Raw genomic sequence first — 20,215 nt, forward strand, 5'->3', positions numbered from 1 at the left:
TCGCCGTCGGCGTAAATAAACGAGTCAGACAGTTGACGCCGCTGCCACAGCTGCCGCAGCTGCCACTGCGACATGAATCTTGCCCATTGTGCAGCTATAACTGTTTCTATTCTGTACTGATAGGGATCTCCGCTTGTGAAATCTGAGCGACCTTCACAGTGGCTCACAGCTCAACTGACAGCAACTGATGGAGCTTAAAGGCAGATAACCAGAGCGAGCGATAGGATAAGCAGAAGCAATAGCTGGGAAACTAGAGAAATAGTAACCGAATATCTTACAGCTACACTTCTATCAATTGCTAAATGATGTAGTAAATGCTTAAAACTGAAATGTGAAGAATGTATTTTTGTCTATATTTAAGCTCTGAGCGCCATTTTCTTGTTTGTTTCTATTCAATACAAAAATATGTGAGCATATTAGAATTGCTTTTTGATTGATATTATTTATGAACATTTGTTCAATGCTACGAATAATCCACGAGGTCCCATGATCTACAAAGACTTCCAGCGAACCATCAAGAGGATACAAATTGGAGACAGAATATGAGAGCTTACCCTTACCTCAAGAGATTACCCACTCACCCAGGATGCCTTTGCCTAAAGGTCTGCAGAGAGATCAGTAGAAGTATGAGACCTACATGACCGAATCTTGCTTTATATATGTCTAATATCTTTCTTATCTTTACCTGTACCTATAATAATAAAAATAAAATAAAATGACTGAGTTCATTTCTCTCCAGCTCAAATATCCAGCAATACGTTTTAAACTATAATTTTATGAAAAAACGGTTCTCCGATACGAAGACAACTTAATACGAATACTACTACTAGAGTCTAGTAACTAGACAAACAGAAATGAAAAGCAGATGAAGAGGTTTGACATTCTTGGTTCATAAACTTATATTGCATACTTTTAGGACAGCAAGCACTAAGTGGAAAACGACAATAGGAATAGCCGTAAAAGTAAAATATTCTCCAATTTCATCTTATCATCTATACATCTATACTCTCATTATAAGCTGCTCATAGTTTCGTATTCATATTCATTTAGTTCTACTCTCCATTTCATTTAAGCAAATTATCCATCATCACACATGCATCGCACATTTGCCAAAGTTTTTGCATCTCAGCATTACTTTTTGTATCAGCGCCTGCTAATAAATACTACTTTCTCCAGCCTTTCAACTAACTTTCGTACTTTATGAAACTTTTTGCGCACTTCTATGCAAATGAAGTCAAGCATTTAAGTTGCAGTCGTTATGGCAGCTCAAGGCCTCTCAGGCACTTAGCACTATCCATAATTTACATTAGCTGAACGCAGAAGCCACCAATAAGCAGCTCCGTGGGTTAGCTCCAGTTGTTGCGGTTGCACAGACACCAGGCCACAGGCATTGCGAGTGAAGCGCAACAAACCCGCTAACAAATCCATTATAAGCTTATACCAAAAGCGTTGTGTAAACTTTTCACACGAATTGCCAGTTTCAGTTTTTCAGCTCCCAGTTCCCAGTTCCCAATTCTCAGTTTTTCATTTTATGCAGACAGGGCGGTGCAATTATTTTAAATGCGGCGACAACGCCACGATGCCACCAAACACAAACTAACCAGACTGGCAAATGGGCTGGGACAAAGGCATAGCAGACGACCCGGCTCGGACGCAAGCGCAAACACAGCTGGAGCTGGAGCTGGAGCTGGCAAATGGAGTCAAAGTCAAAGCCAAAAGCCCGCGACGTACGTGCATAATTAATTCAGTGCATAAATTCAAGACGTTGTCTTGCCGGAAATGCGGAGCGGGTAACTCTATGAAATTATAAACTTTATCCTTTACAGCCGGAGAGCCTCAAATGGCTGGCTTTCTGATGCGCCGATGTCGTCAGATGACTAACTGCACATGGCTCTAAATAAATTAAGACGCCAACAGACTGTGCCAAGTCGAGATAACCCAACCGGTGGCTGGGCTTACGCATAGCTAACTCTAATCTCGAATATATAATCGGCTCTAAGAGGAGCTGAACGAATGGAAAAAGATGAGCAGAAGTAGGTAAAGCTGAACATACTCAAGCTATGTTAAATGTTAATGTTATTGTTAATGTTTATGTTATTGTTTATGTTAATGGTATTGCTAATGTTAATGTTAAGATTTTGGTTAATGTTGAAAGAGAGATAATGTTAAAAACGATTTTTGTTCTTTTGCTTCTTATTATTTCTGTCCGCTCTTTCTATTTTAAATTTGTTAACAATATATAAAGAAATGTTACTAAAATATTTTCATAGATAATTTTAAATATACATAACAAGTGTGGGTTTGAAATAGCAATTAATTAAATGAATATTTATAAATATAGTTTGATTGATACAAAAGACTATTCGAATATTTATCAAAAAGTAAAAATAGATATAAATCGATTAATTCATATTTTTCTTATATATAATTTTGTAAATAATAATTCTTCTATAATTAGCATACACCACCCGTAGATTTTCTATTTACAGGGTATATAACACAGTATGAATTGGCAGTAAAACGATTTCAGCTACTGTCGCCCGTCCCCTGTCCCCTTTCCCCTGTCCCTCGGGTAGCCTCTGCTCTTTCTCTGCTCTTTATTTTCAGCTCTTTCAAGTGCTTTTGCTCTTTGCATTTTGGCATTGTCAGCAGACGGCGTCCTCTATATCCTTTGATGCCTGGCAGCAGGCTCAAGACTTCAGCTCCTGGTGCTGGTAATTGAAAACGCAAGTTTATTTCGCACTTATTATAAGTGGGCTGAGCCGTAGGCGTCAATGGGCACTGGGCGTGGCCGCATTGAGTTACCAGCCAGTTGCGCAGTTATTGTATTAAGCTGATTTTTCGACAGCAGCAGCAGCAGCAAGTTTGTAATTAGGAAAGTTTTGATTGTGCCTCGTGCTGAATTTCTTTCTTATTTCTCACACTCACACTCCATGTGCCTCAAATTGATTTCCCCCTTCATGGAAATCAACATAAACCCATTTCATGGCAGAAGGCTGCACTTTGCATAAGCACGGAGCCCAGCCGTAGGCCTGCAGCTCCAGTCGAGGCTATCGAAAGCAGCTTTGCAACTCATTGGAGATGGCAGCAGGATGCCTCCTCACATGTGGCTCCTGCCAGGAAGCGCCTGCATTCTGCAGCAGCCTCCGAGCGAACGTCTCCAACTGTCCAAGTAAGCGGCTTACCGTCAGCTCCCACTGGCCGGGACCGCCGAAACAAAAAATGTTGTAAAAAAGTGCGAACTGCATGTAGAATTATTCAAAACTCGTTCGTGCGCAAGGCGATAGCAATAGAAATAGCAATGGGCAATGGGCGGTGTGGCATATGAATGCATGGGAGCTTTCTCCACGCCTGACATTTACAGTCCATTAAAAAATGCAAATCACATGGGGAGGCATTAAAGTTTTTTGCCAAAATAAAAAAATAAAAAAATAAACAAGTAAGAAGGCTCCAGTCGAGACTGCTCGACTAGGAGATACCCTGAACCCTCCAAACTGATATTCTAATCATTCTGGACTTCTTTTATGCACACATACATACACATGCACGTATAAGCACGCGCTTTGCAAACTGCGCAGCTAGCAGCGGCTGCGCTTGGGCTGCACTGCAGTGTGGGCAATATAACGAGAATTTATTTGTTGAATAATTTCTTTTGTAGACATACGATCTTAATGAAACTTTTAGAGCGTAATCATATGGCTTAAATGTGTGTACATTTCAAAGCACAAGTCTCTAGTACTTGAAATGCGTTTTTTACAAATTGGGGGCGAAGGGGGCGTGGTATCCAAAATCTGTAAATTACAAAATCTTTGTATCCATTAACTTTATATACAACGCAAATTTGAAGTCTCCAGGTCTAAAAGTGTTCAAAATAAGCTGAAAAAACATTGTCGATTTTTCGATTATTCTCGATAAAAAAGTTATCGGATGAGTTATCGAAAAAATAAAGCAAACTTGTACTGCCTATGGTATACACGAGTATGCTTGCCAAATTTCAGCTCTCTAGCTCTTATATCTTCTGAGATCCTTTTGCTCATACGGACGGACGGACGGACGGACGGACGGACAGACGGACAGGGCTATATCGACTCAGCTCGTCGTCCTGATCAAGAATATATATACTTTATGGGGTCTGCGATGATTCCTTCTGCCTGTTACATACTTTTCACAAAACCATTATACCCTGATTTCCCATTTTCAATGGGTTCAGGGTATAAAAATACTTATGGAAAAAAACTAAAATAAAACATGCCCCACGACATCCAGAAGCTGCTCCAATTCGAACAGTTGGCAGCAACAATTACTTTAGTCACGTTGGGATCAAAGAGCAGCAAATAACATCAGCGTGACATGGAAAGTCTAACAAAGAAAAACAAAATATGGACGAGAGCTGGACAATAGGCGGGCTGTGCTGCCTGCCAGCTCGCCAGAGGAGTTGATTGGAAATGCGTTCATATCCTGGTGGCGTGGCATCCGGCGTGAATCGCGGACACACCAAACGAAACTCTGCAGGCGCAAATTCAGGTGGACATCCAGGTCCAGGCTCGCATGCTCGTGCCCGATGATTGATTTTGCCCCACCTTGCAAAACAAACTAATAAGCACCACAGGCCGTCCGGAGGCAGCCAGATGGGCAGGTGACAGCGCTTTTATTGTTGTGCAATAGTGCGTAGGTGTTTTTTGCAACTGCAGACACACATGCCAAACACATACACGCACACAGAAACACACACACCCACACACATATACGCACTCAGGTATGTGGGTGTTTGACGGCATATGCACGGATCTTAAGCGCACAACAATGCTGCTTGTACACATGAACAGTTCGTAAACAGGATCAGGCTGCTGCACACAGAGTGCATCGGTTCTCACGTTTTTACTGCTATGTAATACAAAACTGTATGTATTTCAGTACATCAATGCAATGAACGCTTGATTTAAAACTAACCAATAAATTTAGCCAAACTTTGCCCATGCCAGCTTTTATTATATAATATCCCTATCAAAATTCATTCGTTTGACTAAGGGTCATAAATTTTAATTTTTAAGAAGTATTTATAGCTATACAAATCCATTTTATTTTCTTCGATTTTATGTGTAATTGAATAAATGCAAATAATCTAAGAACTATATACTATAATCTACATCTATAAATCAACTTTATAATCTAATTGTTAAATGGTAGTATGCAAGAGTTTTTTGAGAATAGAATTATAGCATAAAATCATGTTTCTCTTACTGTAAAAAATTTGTCGTACTATTATTACCGCCATCTGTTGGTTAACTAGGGTACCCACTATTGATATGCTGCTTTTCACAGCATACCGCACTGCTTGCAAAACTGTTCAAAATAGCGACCTTAACAAGCAGTTCAAAAGTTGCTTACGGACACAAGCTGGCTGCTACAACGTATATATGCCTAGGAAAATGAACAATAATAATCTAATATAAATCGATAGACTCTTATCGGGTTGCACTTGAACTCGGCATATTTAAAGTTCAGTGCAAAGCTCAATTCAGGACATGCGCAGAGCAACCTTCGCTGACCTTATCCACAACAGCAAAAACTGCTGAGGAGAGCCGCAAATGTCGAACAAAAGCAACCCAAAGCACATTGGGCCATTGCTTGGTGCGCAAAACAAAAGGCGCGAAACCAAAACCGAAAAACCCAACGCAAGACATGAAGAAATGGCATAACTGGACGGACAGAATTTGATGAATGCCTTCGCGTAGCTAACGAGCAGCGCAAGGGTTGTCGTCGCTGTGATGCTCGAACGTATAATTTGAAGTACGCAAACGATTTTCAGAGCCAAACCTAATATAATAAGAGAAACAACAACGTGACTGGCCAAAGCAGAAACTGCGACCTTTTTGAGTTGCTATTGTTGTTGTTGTTGTTGTTGGTTTGGTTTTTTCCTTCGACTTCGTGTCTGCAAACTGCAAGCTTCATGCTCTTAGCATCCTCTTATCAGAGCTTGTTTTTCGGCACGTTTTTCGTTGTGGTCCGGTTCTCAGAGGCTGTAGCCATGCGCTGACTTTTAGTACACTGAGAATTGTGGCCACGACAGGGAACAAAGCTGTGAGGCTCCATCATTTTGCTAATAAATATTAATAACACAAAAACTGAAACAAACAAATTCAAGTGTTAAAAGTGTAGTCAAACTTTTAAATAAATATTTGATTTTTAACACAAATAAAACGTGAAATTGAAAGATGAAAGCGTTTGTGCTATAAATATGCTGGGGAGACCTTGACATTGTGCTGTGAGAATAAAACAAGGAAAACGCGCTTTTGATTAGCAATAGACTGGGTTAACAATTAACGTAAGTTTTCATTAAGGAAACCCCACAAATAAAAACCTTCATTTGCCTAGCCCACTGAGCTGGACAAGAACTTTGCCCTTCTGACGTTCGCAACGCTATTTCTGGCTGCAAAAATGGACGCAAAAGACAAAAAAAAAAGGCGTCCCCCAACAATGTCAGCGTACGCGCATGTGACGTCACAGCACGCACACCTATACATCCAACCACACATCCATGACCAAACACCCACACCCACACATATACCATATATGTATACTCCCAGCTCAACGTCACACCGTTCTGTAACTGTTAGACGCTTTGGCGCCACGTAGATTTGCACTTTTTAATATAATTTGATTTTTATTAGTTTATGCCTTAACTGAAAGTCTGATGCAATGCGCTCAATCAAGCTGGTCAGCCTTCAAGCGAAACATGAGACCTTAGTAAGCTTGAATCACAAACCGCACGAACTGTTCGGAAAGCCCTGGGCTTTTCATTAATCGCTAAATTAATATACTCTGAATACCCTATCCAGTGTCCTGCAGGGTGTGTTGCCATTGAGCGATTTACGCGTGTGAGTATCAAATTCGGGCTGCTCCCTAAAAGAAGATTATAAAAAAAATAAAAAAAATTTTAAACAAAAATCAAAACCAAACGCTAATGTATTTATGCGTACTCAAATCAATATATCTTCAGTCAAGGCTAAGCGCCTTATTTATTGCCAATCGCAGCGCACAACAAAATTGTAATTTAATAAAGCTGCCCAAAGATAAAGTGAAATATATAAAATTTCACCAATTTACGAATCTTTGTATAATGAACTGAACAACAGAATGTAGCCAAAAGTATTTTTAATTAGCTAAAGCAAACTTTATAAGCGAATTAGCCAGTTAATCAAACGGTTAGGACAGTTACTTGCCATACTTGTTTCCATATAATGCGCATATACTAATTTCATGAATAACGAAATGAAAATACACTCTTGAAACAAATACATAATATTCAATATATGCATGTGGGTATATCGCTAATAATTAGCACTTACTACCTCTATAATACCTCATAGAATCGACTAAATCAGTAGCTCACTCAGAAATCAATAAATGTGTTCAGGTTGCATTAAACCAGTTATCCTTATGGTAATTCAATTAATCGAAAGCTATATCGCCAATATTTGTCACGCCATTTGGACAAAGCTCCACGTCACACCTCACACGTCACACGCGAGAGCATCTGAGGTATCTGGCATCTGGCAACTGACATATGGAATTCGATTTGCATACAGCATCGGTATCAAAGCTAAGCAAACCATATTGTAAATCACAGCTAAACAAGCCGACGTCGACAATTTGAGATTCAAATGAAATTTACATTCAATGACTCTTAAAGCATGTATACCTTCACTCAATGACGTTTTTGGCGCCCCAACACTTGTTTGCTTAAGTGACTAATGGACCTGAGCATGAGCTTGAGCAATGCAACCACATAAAGCACTTCAAAATGGAACATAATAGAGAATAGACACATGAGCCACTGTGAGGCTCTGCAGACTCTGAAAAGATATCTAAGTATGCTCGCTCCAGCCTAAGAATACAACTTTAATCAAATATTAGCTAAATTGCGTAGGCTATTTGTGTGCCTAATGGCGAAATTGCAAACGTCTTTAGTTGAGTCCATTGTGACAATCGAGGCAGAGATAGAATTCGCATTAAAATATCGGACAGACGGTGCCCCGAGTGCGGATATATTCAATTATAGAGTAGCAAACAAACGAGAAACTGTGGGATTTCAAATCTTTGATGCTGCCATCTAATTTGCATAACTAAGCGGATGATAAAGTGTGAAAGATACAATTCATTATGTGTATTGTATGCTCATCTCCATGCTATAGATACTTTTGTATCTATCACTACTATTGAGTGCTGACAGCTGGTACAGTAGAACATATGTATATGAGACATGTACTATCTGACTATTGTGTACCATCTCCATCTAAAATAAAAAACGTGTTGGCACAGAGCGTCAGAGCAAGCATACGGCATTCTGCTAATTAACTAGAGTTGCGTATATTTATGTCTGTTAGATAAAAGTGACGCGTACTTTTTCCGCTTTGCTGGCAATTAAAGGCAAACACGTTGTGAGAATACAGTAAAACATAGAAACAAAAAACAAAAAACAACAAACACTCACACACACTGCCTTTGTTACGGCTACAACAACAACAATTCTGATGAAAGCCAAATACACAAAGAAATGCGGCAATCGCCGCTTCGAAAACTCGTTTTCGGTTCAAAAATTAGGAGTTCAAAAATGCCGGTTATATGCGAACGAGCCCTCCAACCGAACCGCCAACCCCGACAAGTTCGATGTAGCGCAACAGCCGCATCAAGCTCTGCCGACACGGCCCAAAGCTCGGCCCCAGCGCAGAGCTTTATCAGCGCCGTGTAGGTGATGCTCGCTGCCAGCCAGGCCGAGGCTCTCGTGCTCTTGCCGAGATTGCCGCGCTAAGATGCCGTGTCGCAGCCAACGCTCTTTTCAGTCTGCTCTACTCGCTGATTGCGTGCGGTTCCAGCTCTCGTCGTACTTGCCCACCGCTAAACGCATTTTAGTGGCGCGAAACAGTGTAGTATCTGCTCTTGAGAAGGTAGCCAACACAAATATCAGAAAGAAAATAATTAAACAACTGTGTGTACTCTTGGCCTGGCTTAATCCAAGAAGATGATATTTGTTCTCAGCGCGTTTTTTGTGTGCTTTGATTTGGGAGAAAACAAAAGCGAGAAAACAAAATGTTGAAATATATATGTTTTCATTGTTTTTGTTAGCCAACCAAAATCGTAATTTCAACAAGTGTTTCGAGACTAATATCTTATTTGAAACATGTAAAAAAAAGAAAAGAAGTACAGAAAAATCATTCAATTCTAATGCCCAAATTGATGCGTACACGCGAAAGATATCAGGAATCCAACCAGTTCACAATTTGCAATGCGATAATAGCTTAATTAGTCAGTCGAATGATGTGAAATCTATAATATAGAATAGCAGCATGCTTATAGCACCTGTGTGAAACAAAAATTGATAGCCCAACCATGAATATACCACACACACACATGAGGCGATAGATAGCTACACAAACTACCTTTGGTATGATGTTTACGCTATCAAAATTAATGGATTTAATGTATACAAATCGGGCAGTACCCTAATATACATAGCCTGCATGGATCGATTCACTATTGTTGTCATTTTGGGCAAAAAAAAAAAATATATATTAATGGGGCTAATGACTGTGAACAGAAGAGTGAAAGGCCAGCAGCACATGCAAGTATGATAGACAATTGTTGGGTCTAATGGCTTGTTAAATACCAATAATTATGCTTGCCTTTCACACGCTCACATTACACAGAGATATGACTAAGAAATGCTGTGAGTTTCAGAGGTATTCCCTCTTATTACAGTCTTTGTAAGTTTCAGTTTATCCGGTATCGAGAAAACCCCAAATTAAAAACTGAAATTCCAATCGGCAATTTGCACGAATTGCTCAGCACTGATTTCCACACAAATGGAGTTAGATTTTCGACTCTTTTCCTGATGGTGTATAATAATTCGTTTGGCTTGGCTGCCCAACTGTGAAGCCGTAAAAAAAACTTCAGGTGGCTAATTAGCAATATACCTTTATATACCCTGTACAGCCCTGTACATACACAGCAGTTTTTATCACAATAACCTTTGATATAGCTAAAAAAAAAAGAGTAAATCTGAATGCTTTGTACTAGCAGCTTATTAGTTTATTCACCTGTTTGTATTAACTGTCGCACCATAGTTGATTCACATCTGTTGTTATTCTCGCGCTAATGTTATGCTAATTCATATATACACTATATACATACATATACCAAACACGTATAATACAAACATTGTGACCTAATCAAAGCTGAAATGCGAGAGTGTGAGAGTATTGAGTGGGCGGTGCCTGATAGTTTTTTGTTTGCTTTCAACAGCCTTGAACTGATTCACGAGGAAAATGTGTTTGGAAAGCATATTTTATGGGCCAACACGCGCAGCGACTGTCAACAATCAATCTGCGGTATATAGCATTTTATTTACCTAAAATTTTCGTTGGTTTAACGAACCCGGTGTAATCTGAACGGCATGTTTTTCCTCATCGTGTGGCTGGACCAATCAACTGATAATGAGGTCAATCACAATCAAAAGTTACAATACGCGCTGTCCTAACAATCGTCGGCTGCCAACTCTAAGATTTGAGAGCTGAAATCCCATGCGCGATATGTAAAATATAGTGGTGCAAATAAAATAATCCGCCTCTTACTGGACAATGAACTTTGATTGCCTTTCACTCCGAGCAAGAGCAAAAAACGTAACATAAAAGAGAGGGAATAGAATATAATAACGAGCGCAAAGTCGTGCCATTAGAACTCAGATTTCTAGCAAACGATTATGTCGAAATAAAAACTATTTGACCGAGCTAGACACATGAGAAATAAAAATAAAAATAAAAAAAATAAATAAAAAATGTAATTGACTTGTATAAGCCACACAAATACATAGATTACTCAATTGGCGAATAAGTAAATCTCTTATTGTGCAATTAGCAATTAGCAAAATAGTAGAAATCATAAAGAACTGAATATGAATAGTTGGATGAACGCCTCTGCCCAGTTGAGATCAACGTGGGGAACTATCTTAACAGCTGCTAAATATATCTTTGAATCAAAACAAACGTATTTCAGTTAACCATACGAACAGGCAACCAAATGTAAATAATGATAGCTAATTACGATAAAGCTATAAATAGATTCAGCCAAATACTATAGAGAATCGAAAAACGTATTTCCAATAGATTTTCTATCATTTTAAAGATAAATTAAGAATATCTCAAAATTATCTACAATGCTTGAGATCAACAAGATATAATAGAGGGTTAACATACTTCTTTTCAGAGTATTAATTCCAATCAAAAACTCCAACTTGAAGTCTACGTTGAGCAGAATCTCATTAAATTAAATTATATCAAACCAAGTTGAATGAAAATTAGTTTTCTTTTCTTGATAAACAATAAATGTTTCGCAGGAGCAACAGCTAGAACACCATTAATATATATTGTATATGTATATCTGGATTAACCAAATATCATTAAAAATCTAACATATACTTTCTATATTAAGAACATTGCGCTATAGAATGCTATTATAAATAAACATACATATTTATTGATTATAATATATATTAAATTAACATAAATGCATATGCATTTATTCTAATCTGATTAGAAAATAACCTGACTGAAGTTCAGCAAATTGTTAAATCAAATCTAATTTGATTATAATACATATTGCTCGTAGTAATCAATGGGATTATATAAATTTAGCTAATCATTATGCCTTATAAATATTTAGATTTAATTTCTGTTTTAATCAACAATATTAGTTTTAATTTTGGTGCATTAATTTAATTTTTTAAAATTTAATATTTTTCAGGCAGCTTCTTCAAGTATCTCAGCTGCAATATGGAAACGGAGTCGCTGAACCGCAAGAGCTCCTCACGCAAGAGCTCCATTGTGAATGGCAATGGAGATGCCACCACCAAGCTGACGAACGGCGATGAGACTGCAGCTGGCGATGGCGGTGGCGGCGGGGAGGTGACACTAAAAGCCAAAATGAGTTTATTGAATGGCTGCACCGTCATTGTGGGCTCGATCATTGGCTCCGGCATCTTCGTCTCGCCCACCGGCGTCTTGATGTACACGGGCAGCGTAAATTTGGCATTGATTGTGTGGGTCATTTCCGGACTCTTCTCGATGGTGAGTACTTGGAAGATATGAGAGGGCGCGTGTGTCATATAAATATTGATTAACCAATATGCAAATGCAAGAACCGGTAACACCTGTTGGCTGTTTGTAAACAGTTGGGCAGGCAAAGCCAAGTAATCACAAATGGAAATGCGCATGCCAACGTAAAGCTGTCAGCAGGACCAATACTCAATTACGAATGCGGACCGCGTCTAGTCTCTTAATGAAATTATTGAAATTCTCGCATACCCAAGTACACGCAGACACCCACACACACACACACTCACACAAGCACGCAGAACTGACACGCCCTTGTCAAGAGCACGCATTGCTGCTGCTGCTATTCAATAGAAATTAAGTATACGCAGCGTGCTCGATGACAGTTGAGTTGAGGAAATGACAGCCACTTTGGGGTTGAAGGAACCCAATTACTTTAAGAATACTTTAAACCATTCTCCGCACAGCACTCACCCATCTCTCTGCAATATCCCCTTTAGGTGGGCGCCTACTGCTACGCCGAGCTGGGCACCATGATAACCAAATCTGGAGCTGACTATGCGTACATCATGGAGACATTCGGACCCTTCATGGCATTCATCCGCCTGTGGATCGAGTGTATGATTGTGCGACCCTGCTCACAGGCCATCGTGGCGCTAACATTCAGCACCTACGTACTGAAGCCGTTCTTTCCGGAGTGCGCTCCACCCGAGGATGCGGCCCGCCTGCTCGCCGTTTGCTGCATATGTGAGTATATAAAGTATTATAGTAGAGGCGCGTAGCATCAGTACATTCGCTTGCGTTTCGTACTTGACCTATAGATTAGACCCAAATCGAGCAGATCCCCCGAGAACAGAGTAAATATGCGCGCATGTATGCGAAAAGTGTTTGCCATCGGCTTATCAGCAGCTGTAACCAAGGCGGGAGACACTTTGATTTCCGTTTTATTGTTATTGTTTTTGTTTTATTGTTATTTATTGCTATTGTTGTTGGGGGTAAATAGGCTAAATAAACATCATGCAAATGATTCTCTATTTTTTTCCTGTGTTGTGAAGGCAGACAGAGCTCGATTGGAAAAATCTCGGAAAATTTTCGATTATAATTTGAACACTATTGTTTATATATTTGTATATAAGTTATTTCTAAACTTATTAAAAGGAGATGAAGTGAAGTCAATTTTTTAACTTTTGTTTACAGATTTAAGAAGTCTTGAAATGGTAATAACTTATATTATATCAGATTTTGTATATGATTTATATCGATTCAGATTTACTCGATTTATAATTGCATTACAAGGCTGTGTTAAACACTCTCACTCAGTCAGATGATTTATGTTAGTTAGTCCCTGACATCTCACAGTTAGTTATCCAAATGTCAGACCATAACTCAGGCAGCTTCAGCTCGCTGTCAATCGGCGACTGACTAGCTAGCTGGTCACTTTGTGTCTGTTTTAGTGCCTATTTAATATTGATTCAATAATGCGGAATTTTACGCGCTCCAGCTATAGCAGAAAAGAAGAAATAAAGTCAATGCCTTTTACATTGCGCAAATCCTAGGTTTATTACATCATCCGCATAGTTGAGGCACCCCGAATGCGTTCTTCCAGTCTCTGGCAGCTTTGTATTCATTATTATTTTCATTTTATTTGTACAGTGGTGCTAACATTAATCAATTGCTGGGACGTTAAATGGGCCACCGCTGTGCAGGATATTTTCACATATGCAAAAGTAAGTTAAATGAGATTTGCAACTTTATGTTGGGGCTTACTACAGAGCAGGACATTGGCATTTCCAGCTGCTGGCCCTATTTATCATCATTGCGACTGGCATGTACCAGCTCTCTATGGGCAATGTGAAGTACTTCACTTTCGATAACAGCGATACGCGCGTGACATCCCTGGCGCTGTCCTTCTACTCGGGCCTGTTCGCCTACAATGGCTGGTAAGCGTTAAGCGGCTTTGCTCTGTCTGTCGCCCGGTTTGTTCTGGTTGCTCTAATTGGATTTGTGCTTGCTTGCTGACAGGAATTACTTGAACTTCATCATTGAGGAACTGAAGGATCCCGTCAAGAATCTCCCACGCGCCATTGCCATCAGCTGCACGCTTGTCACCGTCGTCTACGTCATGGCCAATGTGTCCTTCTACACCATCCTGTCGCCGGAGGAGGTCCTGGGGTCCTCTGCGGTGGCTGTTACCTATGCGGAGCGCGCATTCGGCATGCTGGCCTGGACCATACCAGGTGAGTGTGGTTTAGCCAAAGAATGCCAATTAGTCAGCGTATGTTAAATATTTTCTTCAACTTCCTTCACAGTTTTTGTGGCATTGTCCACATTCGGTGCCGTCAACGGCATTTTGCTCACCTCCTCGCGCCTGTTCTACGCGGGTGCGAATGAGGGGCAGATGCCAGAGATTTTAACCATGATTCAAATTCAACGCTTCACGCCCACGCCCGCTGTGCTGGCCATGGCTCTGCTATCCATGTTATATCTGACGGTTTCCGACATCTTCGCGCTCATCAACTACGTGGGCTTTGCGACTTGGGTGAGTTTCGTCGGACCATTTAATTTGATTTGTCAGACAGTTAATTTTCTATTACCCAACAGTTGAGCATTGGCGTTGCGGTTCTCTGCCTGCCCTGGCTGCGCTGGGCTCAACCCAATTTGCCACGCCCAATTCGCGTGCCCCTGGTATTCCCCATTGTATATCTAATTGCCACCGTCTTCGTCACTGTCGTCCCCATGTATGCCAGTCCCGTAGAGACTGGCTACGGCATCCTCATGATACTGTCGAGCATACCCGTCTACTTGGTCTTCATTGCCTGGAAGAGTAAGCCAATATGGTTCCAGAAATCGATGGGTAAGTTGAGAAGTGGGTCAACCTGTGGCACACCTGTCTGTACCTGGTTCAGCTTCTTGTCCTTCTCGTGAGCTCACCTATAAAACGAAACTATTTTGCAATTCTGTTTCATATATGATTTACGCTGTGCTCCTCCCGTACCTTGCAATTCTTCTAGGCGGAATCACACAAGTACTGCAAAAACTGATGATGGTTGTGCGTCCCAAAGCGGCGTCAAAGGTTTTTAAGTTTGCTCCTTATCCTAGTTTTCCTAAGTTTGTTTTTCAACACTATCGACTAACCAATACTCATCCTGCCTGCCTGCATTTAACACACTAATTACTAACAATCGGGCCTTGGGCCCGCTTCCACGTTTCCTTAGCACTCTTTAACGTGTGTGGATAACCACTTGGTTGTTCACTGTAGCGCACTCAAGTAGAACTTAGTGGCTCTCAAGTGCTCAACTAATGCAAGCAACGTTCTTCTAATTTACAGTAAGCCTCACACACTTCCTGCAAAAGCTGCTCATGGTACTCGGCAAGCAAACGAAACCAGCTCAGGTGTAGAGATTAGCGAGTGGATGGATGGTTGGAATGATGGTGGGTGGATGGATGGTGGGGCCATTATTGCCAGAGACTATGCTGAAATTATTCTAAGCAGATGGAGAAGACATCACGTTAGCCAACAGCAAATGATAGCATTTAATATATAATGAAAAAAGTATAAAAAAAATCACAAATCTATAACAAGAAAATTGAAAAAAAATTTTAAAAATCAGAAACAAATATATAATAATAATAATAATAATAACAGTAATATAGCTTCTGTGCAGCCAGGCAATAACGATTCCAAGGCTCGACGCGCTTCGATACACAATTCTCAACCTGAAAGCGCGCCCAGCTCCAGCAACAGAACTACGAATAGATATATTTTTATATATGTTTTAAGCTTACACACTTAAGCCCCATGCAGCGCGTTTCATTGTTTCAGCATACACAGATTTCAGGTAACACAAAGCTTTGGCTCCAATTGAAGAAGACTGTAAAAATGAAGAGAAGCAAATGGAAAACACAAGGGAAACTCTACATTTCAAATTGTCCAAAGCCTTACGTTGCTTGAAGTACAAGTATATATTCTCAGTTGGTTTTCGGGCATGGAAGATATGGATCTACATATAATTCAACTCATTCATCTGCATCAATAATTTTACAAGAGAAATTATTTAACTCGCAGTTAATTTGTGATTGTATTTCGGCAGCGCTTTTAGGATTGTTGATTAAAATAGTTTAGAAATTAGTTCGACATGCTTCACATACTCAGAAACATTTTTCGCATATTAAGTTTAAGTTTAAGTATTCTTTAAGTTCACTGTGTTTTCATTCGATCTGCCGACTGCCAACTATATGTATGTAGTAAAAATAAAAACCTATCAAAACCCAGTGACCTTTGACCCCAACTACAATAGAGTTGCATTGCAAGTCGCACATATCCTAAACTAACAAATTGTTCAAAACATTGCCAAGACACGACATATTTAACGAAATATTTAATTGAATGGTTAATTGAAATCTATTCTGCATCTAATAATTGTTTGAATGTTGCTTTAAATGTTTTTAGCATTAAATGAAATAATAGCGGAGTATAGCCCATATAAAAGCATATATACATATATATATATATATAGAGAGATATTAATATATATATGTGTGTGTATTTAATATCGAATTATGTAACTGTTACACATTGTATTTGGCATATTTAACTAACTATTTGTGTTAGCCGGAAGCCGCAGCTGAAGACGCTGCTCAACTAAAACTACGATTATGGAACATATTGTTGACAATAATATTTCAATTTATATAAATGTATATATACATATATGAAAAATATATAAATTGTATTTTATGTATATTATATATTATACGTATACCCGTTGAAATCAAACTATTCTCTTGTGTCTTATCAATAACAAAACCATATTTATATATTTTACTTCAAGCTCAAAAAGAAGTGACGAATTGAGAAATCGAATTCCAAAGTTTTAGTTAGGTTTGCGACACTTTTGACTGATTGCTGTTTGAATCCATAAATCCATTGGTCCATTATTGCGAACATATCTGCTTGGGCAGTGAACAGATAACGGTGATCTACAAGAAGAAAGGCCCAGATTTCTGATCATTTTATATTCGACTTCTGTGCTCTCTTAAATTTGTTATCTCCTGTTGCTGTAAAGCCTCCTCAGCATTGAGAAGCTCGTAGTTCTTGGTGCTCATATATGTTGTCAAGGTGGGCGAGAACTGGCATCTTTTCACCTCTCGCTCGAGCTGCCGAAATTGCTTGAGTGCCTCTGCATAGTTGGCAGCCGCCACCAGATCCCTGCTGCTGTTCTTCATCAGCACACCGTGGGCATCGCCGCCGCTCTTGTCGTTGAGGATCCGGTAGGAGTTTAGCTGTTTACACATTTTCAAAAACTTCTGGCGATACTGCACATTGTAATGGCGTTCCATGCTGAGCTTCACCTCCGAAAACTTCGTGTCAATCCGATGGTACCAAGAGGCCAATTTGCTATAGTCCTCATGGGAGAGGTTCAACGGACGCGCACGGAACGGTATGTTGATCAAGCCAAGTTGAGAGGGTTGCTTGCACGATTCCATTGAATGACTGCTGCTGCTGGTGCTGCTCACCTTTGCTATTATCTTGGAATCGACGGCCTTGGGCGTATCGGTGCTCTCGTGGCTGGCACCAATGCTCGAGTAGACCAAGTTCGCCAGGTGTAGGAACTTGTGTATCTCGCATGTGGACTCCTTGTCCAATGGCATCTCGCACGTAATTAAGGTGCGCGTGGGTCGCTTGGGATCAAACGACTCCTTGATGCAATCGGTAAGCAGCGTGCTCTTACTGCGCCTGCCTTCCGAAAGTGCCTTGAAGAAGTCGTTTATGTCCGTGCGATCGGTGCAGTCAAAGATGTTATAGATCGACAGGAATAGCTGGTGCGACTTATTGACGCCATCGGCGAGAACAAACTCCACATTGATGTGATCGTCGCCAGTGGCGCGCGCACGCAGCACAGCATACTCGTTATGCAGCCATTGGAACATCTCACGCGTTGTCTGCATCGTTCGTTTGCTGCTCTGTGCCCTGCCTCGATGTGAGCTTAACAGCATGTTGATCATATCGAATTTGCGAACATCATAGTATTCCACATTGATGCCAAGCAGCTGGTAAGGCAGCTTGGCCAGTATCTTGTCCAAGTCGGAGACCAGCAGATGCGTCAACAGCTTAATGTTGTGCGAGCGACGAGGAGTCAGCCTTAGCATACAACCGGGACGCTGCTGTCGAATCATTTGCTCCAGCAGATCGCTCAGCTCTAGCCGCATATGCCGATCGTCCTCATAGCCCACAGCGTCGAATTGAAGCTGATGATAGTAACGTGCCGACTTGCTCGTTTCCGTACCGTTCCGCGTGCGCAGCAGCAATGTGGTCTTGTCCATCAGCTTGACATCGCTATCGATCGGCGTATTCTTGTTACTGCTAGATAACTTGTGCATTGTGTCTGTTAGAGACACGATAACGCGATGGACCTTGTCACCCATTTCGATATGAAACGTTCCTGTACTTATTTTTACAATTTTTTTTTTTTTTTTTTTTAGAGAGTATGTATTGTTTACGGAGAAAATTTTGATTAATGCTCGTAAATTGATGTGAAAAACGCTTCGATTTGGAGAACTACAACATAGTTCACATGGAAGTTTGAAATAAATTATAAACAAAATTTTTCCAATGCAATTTGAATCTGAGTGTTTATAATAATTTAAAATTGTATAATCAAGGTTGAAAATAGCCGTATACAAAATTGGCAAAGCATATTACAAAATCATATTAGTTTCGGGCAACGTTCCCTACTAGGTTCCTTAAGTGAGTAAGTTTCGACTCGGATGCACACAGGGTGGCGTACAATTCGTTGCGGTCTTTTAAAATCTGGCATTGAGTATGGCTTAGTTGCTGTTCCTGCTGTATGTACGTCAATAATTGATCATGTAGTGATTGGAAACGATCGTTAATTTCCTGGTGGCAAACCTTCAGCTCTTTTAGTAGTATCATAGCATCGGTTTTGGGCAAGTTAGCTGCCGGAATAATGTTGACCTGGTAATGGGCAATGGGAGAGCATTTAGTGCCGATTATGATTGGTAACATATTCGATTTACTCACAGCTTCTATACGGTCCTGAGTAGAGTCTTGTTTTCTATAGGCTAAGTGCGCCAAGCCAAGCAACTGCACATTTTTGCAATTCACCTGACAGCCAGTGACCAGCACATGGCACACCAAGAGCATATACAAAGGCTTATTGCTGTTCTCCTCAGCCGCTTGACGTATGTACGTTGTCAATTCCGTGACTGAAAGGGCGGCCGTGAGAGGGTCATGGCTTAAATAGCAGCGCAGACCGCACAGAGTACCAATGCACATCTCCTCTATGGCTACGAGCAGAATGTGGAACTTGACTGTAAAGCGAACTCCGTGACTCTTGCTGGCAACCATATATTGGACTTCCAGTGCCTCATGACCCATGGCGACGGCAGTGCGCATGCGATACTCATTTAGCAGCCAACCCATCAAATGTTTGATGTCACAGAAATTGCATTGTGTGTCCAAGCCATGGGGACTGGCGCCTTCAACTAGCTGCTTGTAGCGAATAGCGCAACTTTCCAGCTGCAAGGACTCCTGCTGAAGCTTCACATTGACTTGAATGATGAGCGTGTCGACGAGAAACATCAAGTGATAGCCACGCTCAGCAGACAGATGCATAAGCAGGCAATCCTTACGATCCATGAATAGGGTGTGAAGTAATGTGCTTATCTCGCGCTCTCTGTGTTCATCATTTTTCTGAGAAGAGAGCGCATCAAAGTGCAGTTTCTGCGCCACAAACACCTGAGGTTTGCCCGAATTTTGACTGCACAAAAGTCGCAAAGTTTTATCATTCAAGACGCTTACTTCGCCGCCATATTGGAAGAATTCTGTTTTCCCTGTACCATTTGCTTGTTTTTTATTTGGTGTTTGGTTGAGGTACACTACAACTCGTGTTTGTACCATTTTTACATAAATAAATTGGTTAAAAACAAAATAAAAAAATTAACAACACAAAATATTGCAATATATAATAAATGTCGCAGACAAAACACCGTTACACTGTCAAGATACTAGAGTGACCGTATTTTTTGTTCTTTTAAATACTCAAAAATGTTATGCGCAAAGTATCGATGTTGCTGGAAAATCTATG

The 20,215-nt window shown here is 40.3% G+C and overlaps 3 protein-coding genes across 5 annotated transcripts; 1 reads left to right on the forward strand and 2 right to left on the reverse strand.

The window, feature by feature from the left end:
* The first annotated feature begins 6,030 nt into the window (after positions 1-6,030).
* Positions 6,031-16,884, forward strand: LOC108621700 (Y+L amino acid transporter 2). 3 transcript variants are annotated; one of them, XM_018019166.2, is made up of 10 exons: positions 8,819-8,948; positions 11,800-12,122; positions 12,608-12,854; positions 13,761-13,834; positions 13,902-14,047; positions 14,130-14,344; positions 14,417-14,646; positions 14,709-14,961; positions 15,119-15,180; positions 15,436-16,884. In XM_018019166.2, the coding sequence occupies exons 2-10, from the start codon at positions 11,829-11,831 to the stop codon at positions 15,436-15,438; spliced, it is 1,524 nt and encodes a 507-aa protein (XP_017874655.1). In that variant the 5' UTR covers positions 8,819-8,948; positions 11,800-11,828; the 3' UTR covers positions 15,439-16,884. The 3 variants fall into 3 exon arrangements, with proteins under 3 accessions (XP_017874654.1, XP_017874655.1, XP_017874653.1); XM_018019165.2 differs by lacking the exons at positions 8,819-8,948; positions 15,119-15,180 and adding an exon at positions 6,031-6,325; XM_018019164.2 differs by lacking the exon at positions 15,119-15,180.
* Positions 16,330-18,683, reverse strand: LOC108609194 (uncharacterized). Its single transcript, XM_018000923.2, has one exon. The coding sequence runs from the start codon at positions 18,531-18,533 to the stop codon at positions 17,121-17,123; it is 1,413 nt and encodes a 470-aa protein (XP_017856412.1). The 5' UTR covers positions 18,534-18,683; the 3' UTR covers positions 16,330-17,120.
* A 29-nt stretch (positions 18,684-18,712) lies between these two features.
* LOC108608917 (uncharacterized) lies at positions 18,713-20,164 on the reverse strand. The gene is made up of 2 exons (XM_018000553.2): positions 19,150-20,164; positions 18,713-19,083 (listed from the first exon to the last, which is right to left on the reverse strand). The coding sequence occupies exons 1-2, from the start codon at positions 20,026-20,028 to the stop codon at positions 18,820-18,822; spliced, it is 1,143 nt and encodes a 380-aa protein (XP_017856042.1). The 5' UTR covers positions 20,029-20,164; the 3' UTR covers positions 18,713-18,819.
* Positions 20,165-20,215: the final 51 nt, after the last annotated feature.

Source organism: Drosophila arizonae, chromosome 2 (genome assembly GCF_054131065.1).
Source record: "Drosophila arizonae isolate 15081-1271.41 chromosome 2, UAZ_ARI_1.0, whole genome shotgun sequence".
Classification (NCBI taxonomy): domain Eukaryota; kingdom Metazoa; phylum Arthropoda; class Insecta; order Diptera; family Drosophilidae; genus Drosophila; species Drosophila arizonae.